The sequence below is a fragment of the Myotis brandtii genome, unplaced genomic scaffold (genome assembly GCF_000412655.1).
Source record: "Myotis brandtii unplaced genomic scaffold, ASM41265v1 scaffold115, whole genome shotgun sequence".
In the NCBI taxonomy this organism is placed as follows: Eukaryota; Metazoa; Chordata; class Mammalia; order Chiroptera; family Vespertilionidae; genus Myotis; species Myotis brandtii.
This window is the reverse complement of record NW_005353967.1, coordinates 19,010,571-19,030,507: the sequence shown is the minus strand read 5'-3', so window position 1 is coordinate 19,030,507 and position 19,937 is coordinate 19,010,571. Positions and strand designations below refer to the sequence as shown.

At 35.1% G+C, this 19,937-nt stretch overlaps 1 protein-coding gene across 7 annotated transcripts in view; it reads left to right on the top strand.

Annotated features, from left to right (window-relative positions):
- The window catches only part of AP3B1 (adaptor-related protein complex 3, beta 1 subunit), a 188,961-nt gene that overhangs the window by 66,574 nt on the left and 102,450 nt on the right, over positions 1-19,937 (top strand). For all 7 annotated transcript variants that reach the window (XM_005858062.2, XM_014550016.1, XM_014550037.1 and 4 more), the window contains exons 13-15: positions 1,650-1,782; positions 7,568-7,677; positions 16,692-16,868. In XM_005858062.2, the coding sequence (XP_005858124.1) occupies positions 1,650-1,782; positions 7,568-7,677; positions 16,692-16,868 (420 nt within the window). The remainder of the gene's footprint in view (positions 1-1,649; positions 1,783-7,567; positions 7,678-16,691; positions 16,869-19,937) is intronic.

Below are 19,937 nucleotides of genomic sequence, written 5' to 3'. Positions count from 1 at the left end.
TCAATAAAATATATTTAAAAAATAAATAAATAAATATACATCTTTCTGAACTTTGAAATATATAATTGTTTAAATAAAACAGTCATTTGGGATGGGGTAATTTTATGCTATTAGTTGTATAGAGGTGACACATTGGACCTGTTTCAGAATATTGGTGATATAATGTCAGATGTTTAAGAAGGTCCATTGTTTAATATATTATTACTTCAGTATCCATTTTATCATTTTTTTATCTTTGTATCTTATTTTTGTGTTTGCTATGTTCATAGGTATGTTTACTTATAATTTTTTTGAGCAAAATAGTGAATTTTTCTAAAGACTCTTATTTTTCGTTGAGGAAATTAGATAACCAACTGGGTAACAGTTTTTTAAATATAATTGATCTTTCCTAAGTGGAACTAAGAGACTTTTATTTGTTTAATCTATTTCTTCAACAATTAATCATGTTCTTGCTACCATTTTCACTAAGTCTGTAAGTTTTTAGATATACTTAGATTTTTCTCCTCCATTTGTCATTTAGGCACCATTTAAATGTATTATTCTATTTTGCATGTTAGATAACCATAGTGTTAAATCTACAGCAGTTGAATATTGGATTTTAAAATTTATTATATATATTATATATAAATGTGCATGTTAAAAGTGCTTTCATTTCTGTAAAGAATAAAAGCTGAGTTTTTATTAGGAAAGTTTAACCAAGTGAAATTCTTTAGGGCTATCATAAATTTTGTAAAAATCTTTTAACTTCCTGTTGTTAAATAATTGAATTATTTATTTTTAAGTTTGTATCAATATTTAGTTTACAATGTATCTTTAAAAATTATTTTAGCCCTGACCGGTTTGGCTCAGTGGATAGAGCATCGGCCTGTGGACTCAAGGGTCCCAGGTTCGATTCCAGTCAAGGGCATGTACCTTGGTTGCGGGCACATCCCCAGTGGGGAGTGTGCAGGAGGCAGCTGATCGATATTTCTCTCTCATCGATGTTTCTAACTCTCTATCCCTCTCCCTTCCTCTCTGTAAAAAATCAATAAAATATATTTAAAAAAATTATTTTAAAGAAAATCTATTTATTAAAAGTGTGGTATTTTGTTTTATTGTAAACTGAGTATTTATAAAGTCTTTATTGAAATGTTGTTCACTGTAACTATTTTGGTGTTATTATTCAGAAACTATTTTAAAAGTAAAATATTTCTGGAGCATATTGGTTTTTTTCTTCCTCTTCTCCCAATTTTTAGATTTAGTGTCTCTGAAAAATCAACCCTTTTTTTCATAGATTCACAGATGCTGCTGGTTAAATGAACTGAAACCTCCAAAGAGAGAGTTCTCATCCTATCTTTCAGCCTTGCACTTACACTAATTGCTATCTTTGGATTATTGCTATCTCTGCTCCCCACTGTCTGTTTTGGAGTCATAAGCCACTGTAGCCACAGGTGAATGAATCTGGCTTGAAAACGTACCTCTTTAATAGGCACATTCTTTAAGTAAAAAGGAAATTAAATTTAGCTAAGTCATCAGTTAGTTCTCCCATTGTACTTATACATGAGATTATGTATGCTGCAATTTTTGTATTGACAAAACAATATGAAAGGCATTGTTTTGTTCACTTGATATAGTACCAGTGTATAAACTAATTGAAATAATATTTTTAGACTTATGTGAAAAGCCAGGATAAGCAATTTGCAGCAGCTACTATTCAAACTATAGGCAGATGTGCAACAAACATCTTAGAAGTCACTGACACATGTCTCAATGGCCTGGTGTGTCTGCTGTCCAACAAAGATGGTAAGTTGACAGTTTCATTTTGTTTTTCAAGTAATTAATCATTTGAATATTCTTGCATTTTATTTTTTCCTATATGTCAGTAGCATGGTCATGATGAGTAGCATTTTATCTTTGAAACACACACACACACAGTTGTTTTTTGTTGTTGTTTGTTAATAAATTGGGTAATTAACTTATAAACAATATCTGTCTTCTCTGAACCGAACTAAGAAAGTATAATTTTTTTTATTTCTTCACAATTTAATCACCTTTATTGTACCCTGTCTCAAAGGCTCTATTTTGCTTTTCAGTGGCATGTAAGCCATGTATAATATTGGTTCACCTGCAGAGGGTGCTAAAAGCAGGCAAATGACTCTATGTCATGGAGAAGTTACTAGATCAAAAAGTATGTTGAATGTGTTACCATCAAAGTTTTTTCCCAGAAATCCAAGATTAATCCTAGATTTAGAACTCATCAGTTTGGAACAGTTTCATGTTTTTAAGCCCTACAATATCTAAACATTTTGTAAACTAGATAGGTAAAATATATAATCTAGATACTGTTCTGTAGTGAAATGTCAGTTATTTCTATGCTATGGCTTTAGATTAAATGAGGCCATGTGGAGAGAGAGAAAAATGAGTCAACTGTCACCTTTAAAATAGTTTATGTAGAGGACATTTATTATAATTATGTATTTCATTAAAATGAGATTCTTTTTAAGAAAAGCATAATTTTTAATGTAAAATCATTGAAATTATTTGTGGGATTCTAAATTATGTCATATCTAGACACAGGCATATATGACATAGCAATCATAGTTTAAACATAACAAATTGATTATTATATTTGAAAAATCACTTTTCACTACAATAACTCTTTTATTCCTAATTATCTTTTTTCTCACATGTAGATCTCTTTTGAAACAAAATTCATCCACAAATAAGAGTGTTTTTTATTGTGAACATAAAATTATAATCTTTTACCTATAAACTCAAGATGTTATTATTGATAGACTACTTTTCTACATGTAGTAGTAAAACTCTAAATAACTGTGGCAACATAAATTATCAGGTATATAGATTTTTTAAACAAATTGACTATAGGAGGTAACTAGAGGAAATAGGATGCTAACTATACATTTTATCTATTTTCTACTTTTAATAACTTCCTTTTTATCTATTCCTATATCACACTTTAAAATATGAGTTCAAAAACATGTTTTTATTTTCTTACATGTTTAATAATGACTTTCTATTTGATCAAATAAGACACACTCCTTGGGTTAAATTTAAAATTACAGTTTTTAAACCATGGTTTACCATGGTAGTTGTTATTTTAAAATTTCATTGCATACAATAAAGCACCACATATTAATTAGAACACAAATTTGTTCTTTTAAGTACAAAATATATTCAAGATTTTTCAATTTTATATTTTGACCGTTTTTTCTCTTGTGAAATTTTCAAGCTGTGAAAAAACATATTTTTCTACTTCAGCTTATAGCACATTAATTTCTCAAAAAATGTTTTTATTGCCCTAACCAGTTGGGCTCAGTGGATAGAGCGTCAGCTTGCGGATTCAAGGGTCCCAGGTTCGATTCCGGTCAAGGGCATGTACCTTGGTTGCGGGCACATCCCCAGTAGGGAGCGTGCAGGAGGCAGCTGTTCGATGTTTCTCTCTCATCGATGTTTTTAACTCTCTATCCCTCTCCCTTCCTCTCTGTAAAAAATCAATAAAATATATTTTAAAAAATATTTTTATTGACTTTGATTTAAAAGATGAATATTCTACCCTGTAGCACTTTTAAAGGAGGAATAGATTATTTTATAAATAGGTAATGGGAAACTAATATAATTTATAATCACTCTTAAAAGTAGGAGGATTTAATCATGAAAGCATTGATATTTTAATGTTTTTAGGCTTTTGGTAAACCAAAACTCTCTCTTTAGAACCATGATTTTTTTCTATAGTTTTTATATTAAGAAACTTAAATACTGTCTAGTTATGTTTGCATAATCATTATTAGCCCGTAATACTTGATTCTTTAACTCTTTATCATATGTGCTACACTTTTGTAGTTTGGAGATCTGACTCAGTATAAGTGAGCAGTAAAACAAATGAAAATATTTATATTAAATCATTAAAGAAATTAGTAATATTTTAAACTTTAAAATGGCCAATGTTGACAACAGAGCCCCTTTCGATTCCTATTAAAACGTCTTCTTTTGGAAATAAATGCTAAGAAGGAGGCTTTAATTTCTTTAAAATCTATAAGATCTTTTGAGACTCTAAGGATTTGTGATTCTTTGGTTTTATGTTAGTATGACTATGAATACCTCGTCATCTCTTTGTATTTTATATCTTAAAACCTCAGGGATAGCATTTATTAGACTTCACTGTTTTTACATGTATTTAATATATTCTTATTAGACCTGTAGTCTTTTGGTTTTTCTTTTTTTAATGTTAATTTATCCCTTCTTGGCATAGATAATGTTAATTTATCCCTTCCAGGCAGACATGAAACTAGCCCTAAAATAGTCCAGTATCACGAAGATTAATTTGACAAAATTTAAAAATATCTATAGAAGAAATCTGCATTTCAGTTGGCTTAAGATAATTTAATTCCTTATGGTAATTTAGTTTAAGTAACATATCAGCAAAATTCGCTTTCTGAATAATGTTTCCTCCATGTACTGTAAAAAGATTATTTTTGTTTGTTTAAATTTTATATAATTCAGTGAGCATTAATTGAGGACTTAAATCAGTTGAAGTATTTAGTAAATGTTTAATAGATGAATAAGATACTTACTCAGCCTATAAAATGTTCCTGCCATTATGGAGCTCACAATCTAATGGAGGAAGACAGTAATATAAAACAAGTACCTGGTATGTTATTATATCCATATATTGACCACTTGCTTAGTTGCCAGCCATCTCCTTACATTAAGAACTAGACTTCCTATGTTTGATTGGTAATGTTACTTGAATAAATTACCCAATCTCTCTGTGCTTCAGATTCCTCATTTGTAAAATGAGGATAATAGATGACTGTACTAATCCTGAGGACATTATACTGAGTGAAATAAGCCAGTCACAGAAACACAAAACCAAATGATTTCACTTGTATGGAGTATTAAAATAGTCAAATTCATAAAATCAAAGAGTGCAAAAGTTAGTTGCCAGCGGCTGGGGAAAAAGGAAATGGGGAGTTACTGTTCAGTCAGCATAAAGTTTCAGTTAAACTAGATTAATAAACTTTGGAGATCTCCTGTACAACATTGTATCTCTAGTCAATATTGATGTATTGTATACTTAAAATTTTGCTAAGAGGGTAGATCTCATGTTAAGTGTTATCCCATATAATAAAAGCTCAGTGACCAAAACAGTGGAACGACCAGAACATCACAGCCCCTCGCCCTGGCTGGCCCCGCCCCCCAGGGAGTGGTTAGGGGCTATCAGGCAGGCAGGCAGAGTTGGTTAGGGGCAAACAGGCAGGCAGGCGAGTGGTTAGGGGTGAACAGGCAGGCGAGTGGTTAGGGGCGATCAGGCAGGCAGGTGAGCAGGTATGAGTCAGTGGTCCTGGATTGCGAGAGGGATGTCCGACTGCTGGTTTAGGCCTGATCTGGGCTTCCTGTGGGATCGGGCCTAAACCAGCAGTCGGATATCCCCCAAAAGGTCTCGGATTGCGAGAGGGTGCATGCCGGGCTGAGGGACTCCCCCATTTACGAATTTCGTGCACCGGGCCTCTAGTTACTATAATAATATGAAAAGATTTTGAAATAGTAGGCTGTACTTCTTAGAATGAGGACCATTAAGTTCTGTAGAGGACAAGAGGGAAGCTAAGAAAGGTCAAGAACATAGTATTATTTTGTGCTTCTGGTTGAGTACCACCACAGTACTGATGTCTTTGAAATCCAGGAGGTAGCATAAAGGAAAAGTAGGGTGGAATTAAATGGAGGGAATGAGAAGGCATCTGGGTAAGAAGAATAATGCACCACCGTACCCCAAGATGTTCAGATCTTAATGCCCAGAACCTATGAATATATTACCTTACATGGCAAAAAAGGACTTTGCTGATTCTTACCAAGAGGAGATTATTCAAGTGGACCCAGTGTAATCCAAAGGGCCTTTCTAAGTTAAAGAGGGAGGCCAAGAAAGTCAGATGTCAGAAACAGAGGATGGAGTGATGGCACTACTGGAAGGGGGACTTGGAATGCCAACAACCTCTAGAAGTGGAAAAGGCAACAGATTTTCCCATGGAACTTAATCCTGTCAATACCTTGATTTTAGCCCATAAAACTCATGTTAACTTCTGGCTCCAGAATTGAAAGGTTATAATAAACTAGAGGCCTGATGCACAAAATTCGTGCAAGAGTAGGCCTTCCTTCCCCCAGCTGCCAGCACCGGCTTCCCTCTGGCACCTGGGACCCAGGCTTCCCTCGCAGTCCTGGCTTCGTCCAGAAGGTCGTCCGGAAGGACGTATGGAAGGATGTCCAGTCTAATTAGCATATTATGCTTTTATTATTATAGATGTGTGTTGTTTTAAGCCACTAAGTTTCTGGTAATCTGTAACAACAACAATGGGGAACTAATACAGCACCAAAGAATAAATAATATCGAGTATATACTTCAACTATAGCCAATCCTGCCTCTGCATGAGGATAATTACAATTATACATTTTTTTCTTATTTGGGCTAACTTTATAATAATATATTTTAAAATTAAAAATGTTTATACTAAGGAGTCTTTAAAGTCACACTTAGATCATATTTTACTTTGTGTAGTAATTACTTACATAACCATGTAATGTTTTCTACTAGAGTGTAAGTTTGATGAGGGCTGGGTCTCATTCACTCAACCATAAAAAAGAATGGAATCTTACCATTTAAGACAACATGGCTGGATTTAGAGCAGGGGTGGGGACCCTTTTTCTGCCAAGGGCCATTTGGATATTTATAACATCATTCACCGGCCATACAAAATTATCAACTTAAAAAATAGCCTATCTTTGGTAAAGCTTTTAATTAACTCACCCCTAATGCCTTGGTAGAGCCAGACCAAATGATTTTGTGGGCCTTATAGGGCCCGTGGACTGGACATTCTCCACCCCTAATCTGGAGGATATTATGCCAAGTGAAATAAGTCAGACAGAGAAAGACAAATATCATATGATTTCACTTACATGTGAAATCTTAAACACACACACACACACACACACACACACACACACACACCCCAAAATAAATGAACAAATAAAACAAAAAGTCATAGCTACAAAGGGTCACCAGATGGGAAGGGGATTGGAGGAAGGGATTAAAATATACAAATTGGAGTTATAAAAATAGTCACAGGGATATCAAGTACAACATAGGGAATATTGTAATAACTATGTCTGATGTCAGATAGGTACTAGACTTACCAGGGTGATCACTTTGTAAGGTATGTAAATGCCTAATCACTATGTTGTACACTTGAAACAAATATAATATTGTATGTCAACTGTAATTGAAAAATAAAATGATGATACTAAGATACCTACCATATGTTAATTGTGAGAAGAAAAAGAAATATTTTGTTTACGATTTAAAGAAGCAGAGATTAGAAAGGGATATCATAAACCAGGAGACAATAACATGTTAGAAATTAAAGTATACTCTTCTATTTAAGATGGTATTCACCCCCCAAATTTCAAAGTACATTCATAGTTGTAGTTTTCACCTAGTCATTTAAGACATGTAGAATATTTTGCTAATTTGAATTTGAATTGAATAATACATGTTTAATATGAATAATCTCTTTTTCAGAAATAGTTGTTGCTGAAAGTGTGGTTGTTATTAAGAAATTACTGCAAATGCAACCTGCACAACATGGTGAAATTATTAAACATATGGCCAAACTCTTGGACAGTATCACTGTGAGTACCAATTTTTGCTGGATAAACTGAATTTTACTCAGTATATTATAGTTTCGTTAAAATAAATGGGGATTTTCTTTTGCTATAAAGGATTGTATAGGGACAATTGGCAAAATCTCAATCAAATCTGTTGATTAGATAATAGTACTGGTTCACTGTTTAATTTCCTGATTTTTAAATAATTTTACTGTGGTTATGCAAGAACATTTATTAGGAAGTTCACACAAGTATTTTGAGATTAAAGGGCATGTCTACAATTTTTATCTATCCAGAAACCAAAATGTATTTGTATACGTAGAGAGAAAGCTAGAACAAATATAGTAAAATGTTAACATTTGGGGAATCTGGGTAAAGGGTATTCAGAAGTTCTTTTTACTCTTCTTACCAATTTTTTATAAATCTGAAATTATGTTTAAAAATTAAATTAAAAATATCAATCTTGGTTCTATCACTCACCAGCTCCATGTCCTTACATTAAAGTCTCTGTGCTTCACTGTTCCCATCTGCACAGTAGTGATGGTAGAAGAACCTATATTGTTGTATTTCATTACTTAATACTGGGGGCCTGATGCATGAAATTCGTGCAAGGGGCTTGGCCCTCGCAGCCCTGGCTTCGTCCAGTAGGTCGTTCGGCTGTTTGTTCTAATTAGCATATTACGCTTTTATTATTATAGATATGTAAAGCTCTTAATAATAGTACTGCATGTTAGCTGTTATTATCTGTGTCTCATTTCATTCTCTTCCCTTTAAAACTAAAGTTTTGGAAAAAATTATCTGAAAATAATTTTATTTCCTCACCTCACACTCTTCAACACATCACAGTCTGATTTTGATTCCTACTTTTTCCAAGGTCCCTATCTCCCTCTTATTAAATCCTGGAGATAATTTGCTTTCCATATCTTTCTTGATGTTTTGTTCACATTTGATTTCACTGACCACTTCTTCCCTTTTAAAACATACGCTCTCTGTGGCTTTTACCTGATTTTTTTTTCAAATTCTTCTCCATTGTGTTTGCCTTTTACTCTGCTTGTTCCTTGAATATTATAGTTTAACAACTAATGTTCTATAACTGAAAGGGTTGTGTTTTGGGAAGGGAGTATATAATTTCCTTCTTTAAAGATTGGGTAATCTATACTGTTAGCCTATTCAGAGGGATTATATTTGTGTAGTGAAAGGTAATGGATGGCAAGGTTTGGAGCCTACCAATTTTTAATGTCTGATGGCAAAATTTCCCTTCCCTTAGGGTGTTAGTAAAGCTTTTAGGGCAATTACACATTTATCTTGAAGCTGAGAATCAGACTCAACAGGAGTCACTTACCATTTGAGTTTCTACCACATCTCTCACCAGAGAGTTCCTTTGTCCTCATATCCACTCTTATTATTGATTAATGATCAAAGTCAAGACTTCTCATAAAGATTGTATATGTGAGGTATAGGGCTTAAGAGAGTGGATTGGAAAACTGGATGGCTTGGGATCAAATTTAGTCTCTACCTTTTACTAACTTTGTGAATTTAAGCAAGTTATTTGACTTCTATGCTCCAGTTTTTTCATCTGTAAAATGGGAACAGTAATACTAATAACTTTCAGACCTATTATGAAGAATATGAGTCAATGTATGTGAAACATTTAGTGTGTAGTGTAAGCTGTTATTATGATCATGAGTATATTAATGTCTTTAAAGAAGACACACTTACTGAAGTTTAAATTTAGTAAGTGATTTCGTGGCCCCTTTTATATTTTACTTATATATTTAACATAACTCTTATAATGCTGTTCATATGCCAGGTACTATTCTAAGCATGTTAAAAATAAAAATTATTAATTTTAATAACAATTATGTAAGGTGGATTCTATTAGAATTCCCATTTTACATGAGAGAAAACTGAGACACACGTAGGTTGAGCAACTTGCCTAAGGTCACATAGCTAGTAGGTCTGCTTTTATAACTAATACATTATGCTGTCTCTCTTCCATTTCTAGTGTGTGTGTGTGTCTCTCTCTCTCTCTTTTGTATTCAATCCACTGTCCTACTCACTGACCTGGCCAGAATTTTATTGTTGTTGCCCCAAATCATTGACAAATTGGACATTAGATGGACATGGTCCATGTTTGCCCAAATATGAAGCAGATGTTTTACATTATTTGTCAGTGATCTATTGATGGGAGCTGAGAGGGTACACCTTTTCCCTCAAGTCCACTGAGATGGACATCCAGCAGCCGTGCATACCAAGCATCAAGTTACAGTAGCATTTTCAGTCATTGTAACAACCACAAATACTCCTACATATATTTAGATACCTTCTAGGGATGTGGTATATCCTTCAGTAAGAATCACTTTTCTAACCAATAACTAGATAGGGGAATACTAGATAGGGAAAGACAAAGAATAGAGATACATACATGAGGCCATTTTATTCAACTTTCTCTACAATAGTTGTTGGAATATTACCCAATTAAATATTTTCTTAAGGATCTAATATAGCAAAGCCTGTTTTTGTTTTTATTTTTTTGTCAGAAGATAATTATTAGTGGAATATAAAAATATGGTGGCGATACCAAATTCATAAAGGGAAAAAAGGAAACAAAATTGTAAAATAAATGATAAATTTTAAAAAGTTATAATGTAAAATAAATATTTTAAAGTAATAAATTTTTTAAAAGTAAAAGTCAAATATATTCTACCCTAACTATAAATGGAGTGAATTCTCTCATTAAAAAACAGACTTTCAAATTGGAGTGAAAAACAGAAGCTAGCTACAGTCCATTTATAATTAAATAATATAATCGAAGTGATAAGAGTTGAAAATAAGATAGGGAAAGAGATATTTAAATGAACACGAATGAGGAAGTGAGATTTAAAATTAAAAGCATTTAACAACATAAAAAGGAACATCATAAAATGAAAAATAGGTCAATTTACAAAGAAACGAAGAAGCACAAACCTATCTGCACACAAAAAAATATGGCAGCTACATAAATATATAAAGGAAAAGTCTATAGGAAATATAAGGACAAATATTTACAGTTTTGGTGGGTGACTTTAATATAGTTCTCTCATATAAGATATACCTAGGAGATTTTAAGGAAGATGTAGACTTAAGGACATAGGGAAATTAAATAATAGAATAAATGCTTGATTAGTAAGTCTAGCTAAAACCTTACATCTCTTGAACAGATAATACCCACTTTTATAGGTATATCTATAGAAAATTTAAGAGTGTAGTTGGACATAAGAAATCTTAAAAGATTTAAGTTTTAGTTAGAATTAAATCATTTAAAAGCATACCGGACCAGATGTGAAGTAAGAAAATACACTTTTAGAACAAAGGAAAAGTTAAGAGAATAAATACAAGCTCTCCGTGAAACACAGAAAAAGAACATACTACAAAATGTGTGGGATGTGGCTAACTGCTACCATTTTTTAAAATAAAGAGATTAAAAATAAAAGAATTTTTATTTGTCCAAACAAATTTGAAAAAAACACACCCATGAAGCAAAGCATAAAACTTAAGCAAGATCAAAGTTGATTTTGTAAAATAGAATATAAAAAAAGTTGAAATTGATAAATATATGTTAAATTTGGTCCTTTGGAAAGATAATAAAATAGTAAACCCTTCCTGAGTCTGAAAAGGTAAAGAGAGAAAGCAAAAATAGACAAATTAGGAATGTGATATAGGAGAGATTAAAATAATTACAAAGAAAACTATATGCAATTCTGTAGTAAAAACTTGAACTTTTGGAAATGAAAAGATGATGATGTTTGTTACTTAACATTATCTGAGGAATCTGAACTTCTTTAAGTGAGACAAGGCAAGACAGTTTGTGATGCAGACCCTAAAACAATTGGGGGCACAAGTCACTCCAGAAGGAGGTGCTGAGGGATTAGCAGACAGCAGCTTTAAGGTCAGGAAAGAGGGGTGATTGAAATTCCACAATCTCTGATCAGTCAAGAGTTATTCACATAAGGACAATAGCCACATGGAAAGGAAAGCAGGGTTTTATTAATCTCATCAAATACTGGATAACTCTTAAATATGGGCAAGTGATTTTAAAATGAGCGGCATAGTTTCGGAGCTTTAAATGAGAGCTCTTTCTTCTGATTCTCTACCTATTTCACCCTAAATCTAAGAATAGTATCTTAAACCACTGTGGTTTTACAGTCAAACTGACCAGAGTCAGAGGACAGTATTGAGCTTGTTTTTAGTGACTCCTGGCTCATCTCCCCTCTGGGAGGAGGGGAACAGAATTGGAGGAGAAGACAGACCTCTTTCCACCCTGGCCACCTTACTAATTCATAAAACAAGAGTTGAACAGTAGTGGGAAAAGCCCCCAACATGTTGGGCACAGGAGTAGGCTAGAGATTGACCTAGACCCTCCTTGGCTATAGGGAAGCTGCAGAAGGCCATAAGAGAGCCATTGCACCGAGTGGTGGAAGAGCAGGAGTGAGCCTTGGTTTGATTAATGAGTAACTAGACCCACTGAAGTGAAATTTTCATATATAAAGAGCCAGGGGCCATCGCAACCAACGGACGACCAAACAGGCTGAGTGGGGCGACAAGGCTGGCAGGGGGAGCAGTGAGGGGCGACCAAACAACCAACCAGCAGGCTGCGTGGGGCAACCAGGCCGGCAGGGGTGGCAGTAAGGGGCAACCATGCTGGCAGGGGGGGGGGCAGTTAGGGGCGACCAGGCCGGCTTGGGAGGGCAGTTGGGGGCAACCAGGCCAGCAGGCAGAGGTGGTTAGGGGTGATCAGGCTGGCACGGGGGCCAGTAGGGGAGATCAGGCAAGCAGGCAGGTGAGCAGTTAGGAGCCAGCGGTCTCGGATTGTGAGAGAGATGTCCGACTGCCAGTTTAGGCTCGATCCTCAGGATTGGAGAGGGTGCAGGCTGGGCTGAGGGGACCCCCACTCATGCACGAATTTTGTGCACCAGGCCTCTAGTAATATACATAATCAGTCTGGGAGCAGGAACCGGTCGTCTTGCCTTGCTGGCTCATATTTTTCCTGTGTAGCAGACTCTTTTTTGTCTGCCCAGTTACCTTGGTGAACTCTGGATTCAGACTTGGAATTTCAGTCTGAGTTCTATCACTCACAAGCTATGAGATGTTGGGCAAGTTCTTAACCCCTTTGTGCCCGGTTTCCTCATATATAAAGTAGGGATTATGGTAGAGCTTACTTCCTAGAGTTTTTGTAATAACTGATTGAGAAAAACGGGTGACGTACTTAAAAACAGTGCCAGGTACATGGTAAGAGGTCAATAGATATTAGCTGTGTAATTTTTTTTTTAAAGGGAACACAGATTTTACTGTATTCAAAACTTTTCATTCCATTTGTTATCTAGTAAGTAACATAGCTGAAAATGTAAACACTAAAATTTAAATTAATTCTACTTTTAAATTTTATTTTAACTGAGTAGATGTATGTTGATAGTGCAGTCAGCTTATGTGTTTTTATTGTGAATATTTTATCCTTTGGAGTATCTTTCACTTGTAGTAAATACTGCTTTGGGAGCAAAATTCTTCCAGAATAAAATGCATACTACCAGAGGATTGTTCTAACAGGACTTCACATAATGTTTAATGGGACAGACAAGGATTTCATGTCATAAAAGAACAGTTGAAAGACATTTTTTGTACTTTCTGTACTTCTTGTCCAGGTGCCTCCCTAAATGCCTGCCATTTTGCAAGTTAACCCCAGCTTAATTTAGACTTAAATTTTAATACATACTGAGTCCAGATATAGAATTTTGGATCTGATTTGCTGTTTGTATGCAGTTTATTTAGATATCTACTGATTTTGCCTTAGACAAATTTAAATAAATAAAGTTGATGTTTTTGCAGGATTTATTTTAAACTGTTGCACTGTGTAGTGGACTGGTGTGGAAACACAATAGCTTTTAAATTGAACTGCTTACAGAGTGATCTGTAAAATCTTTCTAGACGTCTTTCTTAACTGCTGTGGTGAGCTAGGAATCATTATTTGCTTTCCAGCCAAGTTAATGGGTTAAAATGGCAGTGGAAACTGCCTTCTGGTAGAAGGTTTAAAAAGTGCACTTAACCACATGCTTAAGGCATTTAGAATAAAGAACCAGGCAAAGTCATTTACAATCTGGTTTGTCCTTGAAAATATTGAAAAGCAGAGGTTCCTAATGAAAGTATTATATCATCTACATACACGTGTGCTATTAGTTTGGTTTTAATTCAGTGTTTCTATATATTCTGTAGTTGAAAAGATCACAGCGAACAAAAAGTGGTTAATTTTCTTACTTGCTCTTTTGTCACTTGCTTCAAATCTTTGAATATAGTGGCCATGGAGTCATAGTATCAGTGTCAGTGGTATACAAGTGAGAGTACTATACTTAATTGGGAGAGAAAGAGGGCTGAAATCTGAAAATCTTAGGATTCTGATTCCTTCCACATGCACAGAAACATTGGGTTTGCCAATTTCCTAAGCTTTTTAACAAAATGTCATCACTGAAAGTTTGGCATATTGATATTGATATTATTTCTTACCATGGAGAAGTTTTCTAAGTTATCAAAGTGTTTACTTAGTTTTATTACCTCTGAATATTATTCTGCACCCACCCTCCCCCAAACCACAACCACTACCTTCAGATTTTCATTGTGAGCATGAGAATTTATTGATTTTTTAATGTTTTCAACAAGTTGTGTTTTAAATGTATGTATTATAAGGGTTTTTTGTTATTTTTAAAAATATCTTTTTATTGATTTTAAAGAGAGAGGAAGGGAGAGGTAGAGAGAGACATTGATGAGAGAGAGAAATCAATCACCTGCCTCCTGCACATATTGTTATTTTAATCTTAGCATATTAATGAATAGGAATAGATGCACTGGCTGGTGGCTCAGTTGTTTGGAGCATCATCCTGTACAACAAAAAGCTGCGGGTTTGATTCCTGGTCAAACCTAGGTTGCAGGTTCAATCTCCAGTTGGGGCACATACGGGAGGCAACCGATAGATGTTTCTCTCTCGTGTCAGTGTTTCCCTCTCTCGCTCTCTTTTCCTTTCTCTCTCAAAAAAATCAATAAAAACACATCCTCAGGTGAGGATTTAAAATAACAATAATAATCTTAGTTTATTAATGAATAGGAATAGAAACAATTTCTTAAAACTTTTTGGGACTGCCTTTTTAATTGCAGAAAAGAATTATAAGTGTGTTACCAGAAGAAAATTACTTAAAGTGAGGTAATAGATTGTTATATGTCATAAAATTCTTTTACACTAGCAATATGTAATAAAATATTTAAGAAAAACAAACCTAGCATAACTGAAATCTGAAGTTGCCCATATATTCTTATTTAGAGGTACTTTTCACTATGGCAGGCAACCTGAATTGCTTCATACCAGAAAGTTCAATGTACCACTCAATTATATTATTCTGTAGCCCACTTTAAAATAATAGATTGGGAGTAAGGTCGTAATGCAGTGTAACCTTTGGAACAGGAGAAATAACCCCTTTCTTTCTAGAAATTAGTATACACACAGTAAGGATATCAGTTTTATCATACTGCATAAATGGATTTACAATAGCATTTAATATTGTATTTATTACTTATACTTAATACTTACACTTAATTGCATAAGTATGCTGATTTCTTGCTTACTAAACTTATTCTAATATTAATTTTAAGAAGATGCTGTTATACTATTTGAAAATACATATTTTTATTTTAAAGCCTTTTTGATTTCCTCATTCTCATTCTGGTGAAAGACCAACTTAGGGGTATTTAATAATTTTATGTTATTTCATAAAATGGGTGTTTTGAAATAATTCGAGATGGTGGATATTGTGATAAAATTTTAGCTGGGCAAAGGTCCTTATTCTCACTTTCTTCTTTAACAGTTATATGTGCAGTTGTGAAACTGTAATGAAAATAGTAGGGCTTTATTTGAGGAATTGGAAAAGGACTTCTTATAAAGAATGTTATCTATTATTGTGATGCTATCTCTTAATGATAGTTATTGGCTTTTTCATTTCTTATAAAAAGCAAATTTTCCATACTAGGTGAAAATGTTCACAGAAACTAATTTACACACCTGTTCAAATTCCTTTTGGAATAGGGGATAATGCAAGTAAACAGATAGAAATAAAACTAATGTACATACTCTGAAATGATGGTCTTAATGGTGTTGATGGAAGGGTTCCAATTTGTAACAAAGCAGTAATTTTTAAGAAACAAATTATGTACATTATTTTAAAAATTTTCATTATTAAAAATATTTAATGCCAAAATGCATTATTGGACAAATTTATGTTATCCCTATTTATTTTGTTGGTGACCAAATAATAGACCAGGATTAATGATTTTGTAAGCCAAATCTTGATGATCTTGTGAGTTTTATATATTCCCAGTGCTGTAGATAGAGGACATAACAGTTGGAATCAATCCTGTAGTGGATCTACTCTTTTTTCTGTATTATCCATGACTCTCAAAACATGGTTTGCAGACAGACCACCTGTCTCAGGAATCATCCGTGATGCTTCATAAAAATGTGAATTCCCGGGCCCCACCACAGAACTATCTTGGAGTGATACCAGAGCCCTGCAGTTTTAGTAGGAACCCTAGATGATTTTTATGGGCATCAAGGTTTGTAAATCAGTGCCCTAGAGCAGAGGTCCTCAACTTTTTCTGTAAACTGCTATTCTTATGGACTTTGTTGAATAGATCAGCAATAATAATACATAAACAAATGGGCATGGCCAGCCAGATTCAGCCCAAGAATTCACAGATCTCTGATATAATCAAGATTGTAGACCAGTGATTTTTCCTCTATGAATCATTTCTAAAACATTATCCCGAAATCAGTTTTGTGATTTTCTGTGTGTTTATTTTTTGGTAACTAAAGAAAATCCATAAATATAAGAGCACTTCCTGGATATACTTTAAATGAATTGATAGATGTAACACCTTGGTAATATTTAAAGACTTTTCTATGTTAATATTAAGGAGAGCATGGTTATCTTATTTGTAACCATATTGTCTACTTCTAACATTAGGTCCCTGTGGCTAGAGCAAGTATTCTTTGGCTAATTGGAGAAAACTGTGAGCGAGTTCCTATAATTGCCCCTGATGTTTTAAGGAAGATGGCTAAAAGCTTCACAAATGAAGATGATCTTGTAAAACTGCAGATTTTAAATTTGGGAGCAAAATTGTATTTAACCAACTCCAAACAGGTAAGAGGCTAATCCTTACTTCTACCTACTTTCTTCTTTACTCTGATGAAGCAGCTAAAGTCTGTTCATACATTAGTCTATTTAACAATTACTAGGTGCCTGTTTCTTTAAGGTTCTTCAATAGATGGTAGTTGTGCAAGGAGATGATATTCTAGTCTAGTAGGGGAGAAAAACATAAAAAAATGAAATAGTATTTGGTAAGTGCTATAATAGAAGTACTGAGATACAGTGGAACTGCAGAGGAGAAAGTTATTGAAAGTCTGCAGTAGGAGGAGAGAGGTCAGAGAAAGTTTCATAAAGGATAAGACTCCTGACAATGGACTTTAAGGAGTGGTTTCCTGTACAGAAGAAGGAAAGAGGAGAGCAGCGGGTCAGAGTCATGAAACAGCTTGGTGCTTTCAGCATACTTAAAGTGGTCTGGAGAGCTAGGCCAGGCCAGGACTTGGAGTGGCAAATACTGTGGACCTTGTCCTACAGGTACAGGGGAAACCAGTAAATATTTTAATTAATTAATTAATTAATTAATTTATATTATTTTTTTAATCCTCACCAGAGGATATTTTTTCCATTGATTTTTAAAGAGAGTGGAAGAGACAGGGAAAGACAGAGAGAAATATCCATGTGAAAGAAACACTTCAATAGGTTGCCTCTTGCATGTCTGTGTCTGTCATTCTCTCCTGCCTCTCCATCAGTGTTCATCTTTCTCTCTTTTTGTATTTGTTGTGTGTCTCTCAATTGTCTCCCTCTCTTTCTTCCTTCTCTGCCTACCCATACTCACTCTCTAGTAACCTGATGTTGGCCATTCAGAATTTTCAGGTTGACTCCTCAAATTTATTGTTGCTTTTGCTGATTGGTGTACAAGATTTGTGACCAAATAATTACAGATATTCTGAGTATATTTCCATGATTTAGATTTTATCTTTGCATTTAAGTCAATCTTTGAAATGAATCAGTTAATAATTTCCAAATGTCATATAGATTTCTTTGTGCACTGAGTTACTTTTCAAAAACAATAAAAGAAAGGAAATCTATGTTTACTGTTGAGTTTCTTATATATTGGTAAGTAAAAGGAATCACCGCTTACTTACCAATCTATAGATATATAAAAAGAGGAAATATGCAAATTAGGCCAGGACACCGTAACGGGTCACAACCAGACAGGAGGAGGTTGTGTGCGCAGGTGAGGCCTGGAGCGGAGACGGAGACAGAGACAGGGCTGGCAAGCCGCCGTGCCCTGGCTTGGGCTGGCCCCCTGGAGCTGGAGTGGACATGGACAGGGACAAGGGGGCTGGCCCGCAGCCTCTGCAGCTGAGCGCAGGCCCGGAGAGGACACGGCGGGCCCGCCTCCCATGAAAGCAGCGTGGCTCCCTCCCACCTCGTGCGGAAGCGGCACGGCTCCCTCCTGGCTCCTGCGGAAGTCGCACGGCTCCCGTGGAAGCAGCATGGCTCCCAATGGCGTGCTGTGGTTCCGGCAGGCTCCCACAGAAGCTGCGGGTGGCCTACTGCACGCGATATCGCTCAATGGGCTACTAGTATAAAGTAAAAACATTGTTTTAGCTTTATACTCCTTGTGTTCACTAAAATCATACAATATTGGGAAAGTTAGTATAATACCTAGAATATTATGATTATAATGACTTTATGTCTGGTTTGGCTACTCTAAAGTTATCTAAGTTAGCCTGGCCAGTGTGGGACAGTGGTTGAACATTAACTTATGAGCCAGGAGGTCAGGGCACATGCCTGGGTTTTGGGCTCGGTCCCCGGTGGGGGTTGTGCATGAGGCAGCTGATCAATGATTCTCATCATTGATGTTTCCATCTCCCTGTCTCTGAGAATTTCCCTTCCTCTCTGAAATCAATCAATCAATCTATCTATCTATCTATCTATCTATCTATCTATCTACACTAATAAAAGAGAAACATGCAAATTGGTGTCACTCTGCTACTCCCACCAGCCAATCAGACTATGCAAATTAACCCAACAAAGATGGCGGTTAATTTGCATATGCAGGCACAGAGCGAAGACTGAAGGCTCCAGCTGGAGTGAAGACTGAAGCCTGAAGAGGCTTGACTTCTCCGCTGCGGCCGGACCAAAGGCCTGGGTCCCAGGTGCAGGAGGAAAACCGGTGCCTTCAGCCAGGGGAAAGAAGGCCTATTGTGCGAATCTTCGTGCAACAGGCTTCTAGTGTGTGTGTGTGTGTGTGTGTGTGTGTATTAAAAAGACAGTAATTATAGACCTCCACATTGTACTTATATCGTCTACCATGATTTTTTTTAATCTAGTAGCATATAAGATACAAGTGTAGTGAAGAGATTTCATTTTAGTATGTAAAATCTACATTGGAAAGCCTTCATCTTTCTTTTTTCAACCTTTTTGAGAAACAACATAACTAACTTCTCCCTTATAGAGCAGCATGCAGGATGTGTGCTAATAAAATGAAGTGTGCCCTGACAAGGCAGGGAGGAAAAGCTAAGTCCTTTGCTTTTCTAGTGCTGGTGAGATAAGTGTGTAAGTGCGCTCACCTGCAGGCAACTTGATATACTAGCAAGTTCTGCCATGGCCTGTGTGAAGCATGCGATTCCCAGCTATCAGCTGATGGAATCAGAGAAAAACACAGGAAGTTAGAGGTTGGGTTTGGTGAAAAATGTACAGGAGAGTGACAGAACAGTCCTGCTATAGATAATTTAAGAGAGTGGACAGAGACCTCTTGCTATAGTAGTTTTGTCATTTGTTGTGTAGCATAAATCTAAAACCTATTTAGTTTATATTTTGGCAGTTTTTTTGTTGTTGTTATAAACCCAGTAACAATGAATTTTTAAAATTAATGTATATGTGTTGAAGAATGAAGTACTGAATTTCTCTCTCAATATTTAACATGCTCAAAATGTTTAGTAACATTTACCATTGCCATGATAATTATAGTGATATCGCTGACCACACACTAATCAAAAGACATGACAAATCTGCTAAAAAAAAGTATCAGCATCTATTTGAAAAGTTAGGAATTATTTGAAAAAGATTGTGTCTCAAAATGACAAATATATTTAGGTGCAAAAGATGTTTACATAT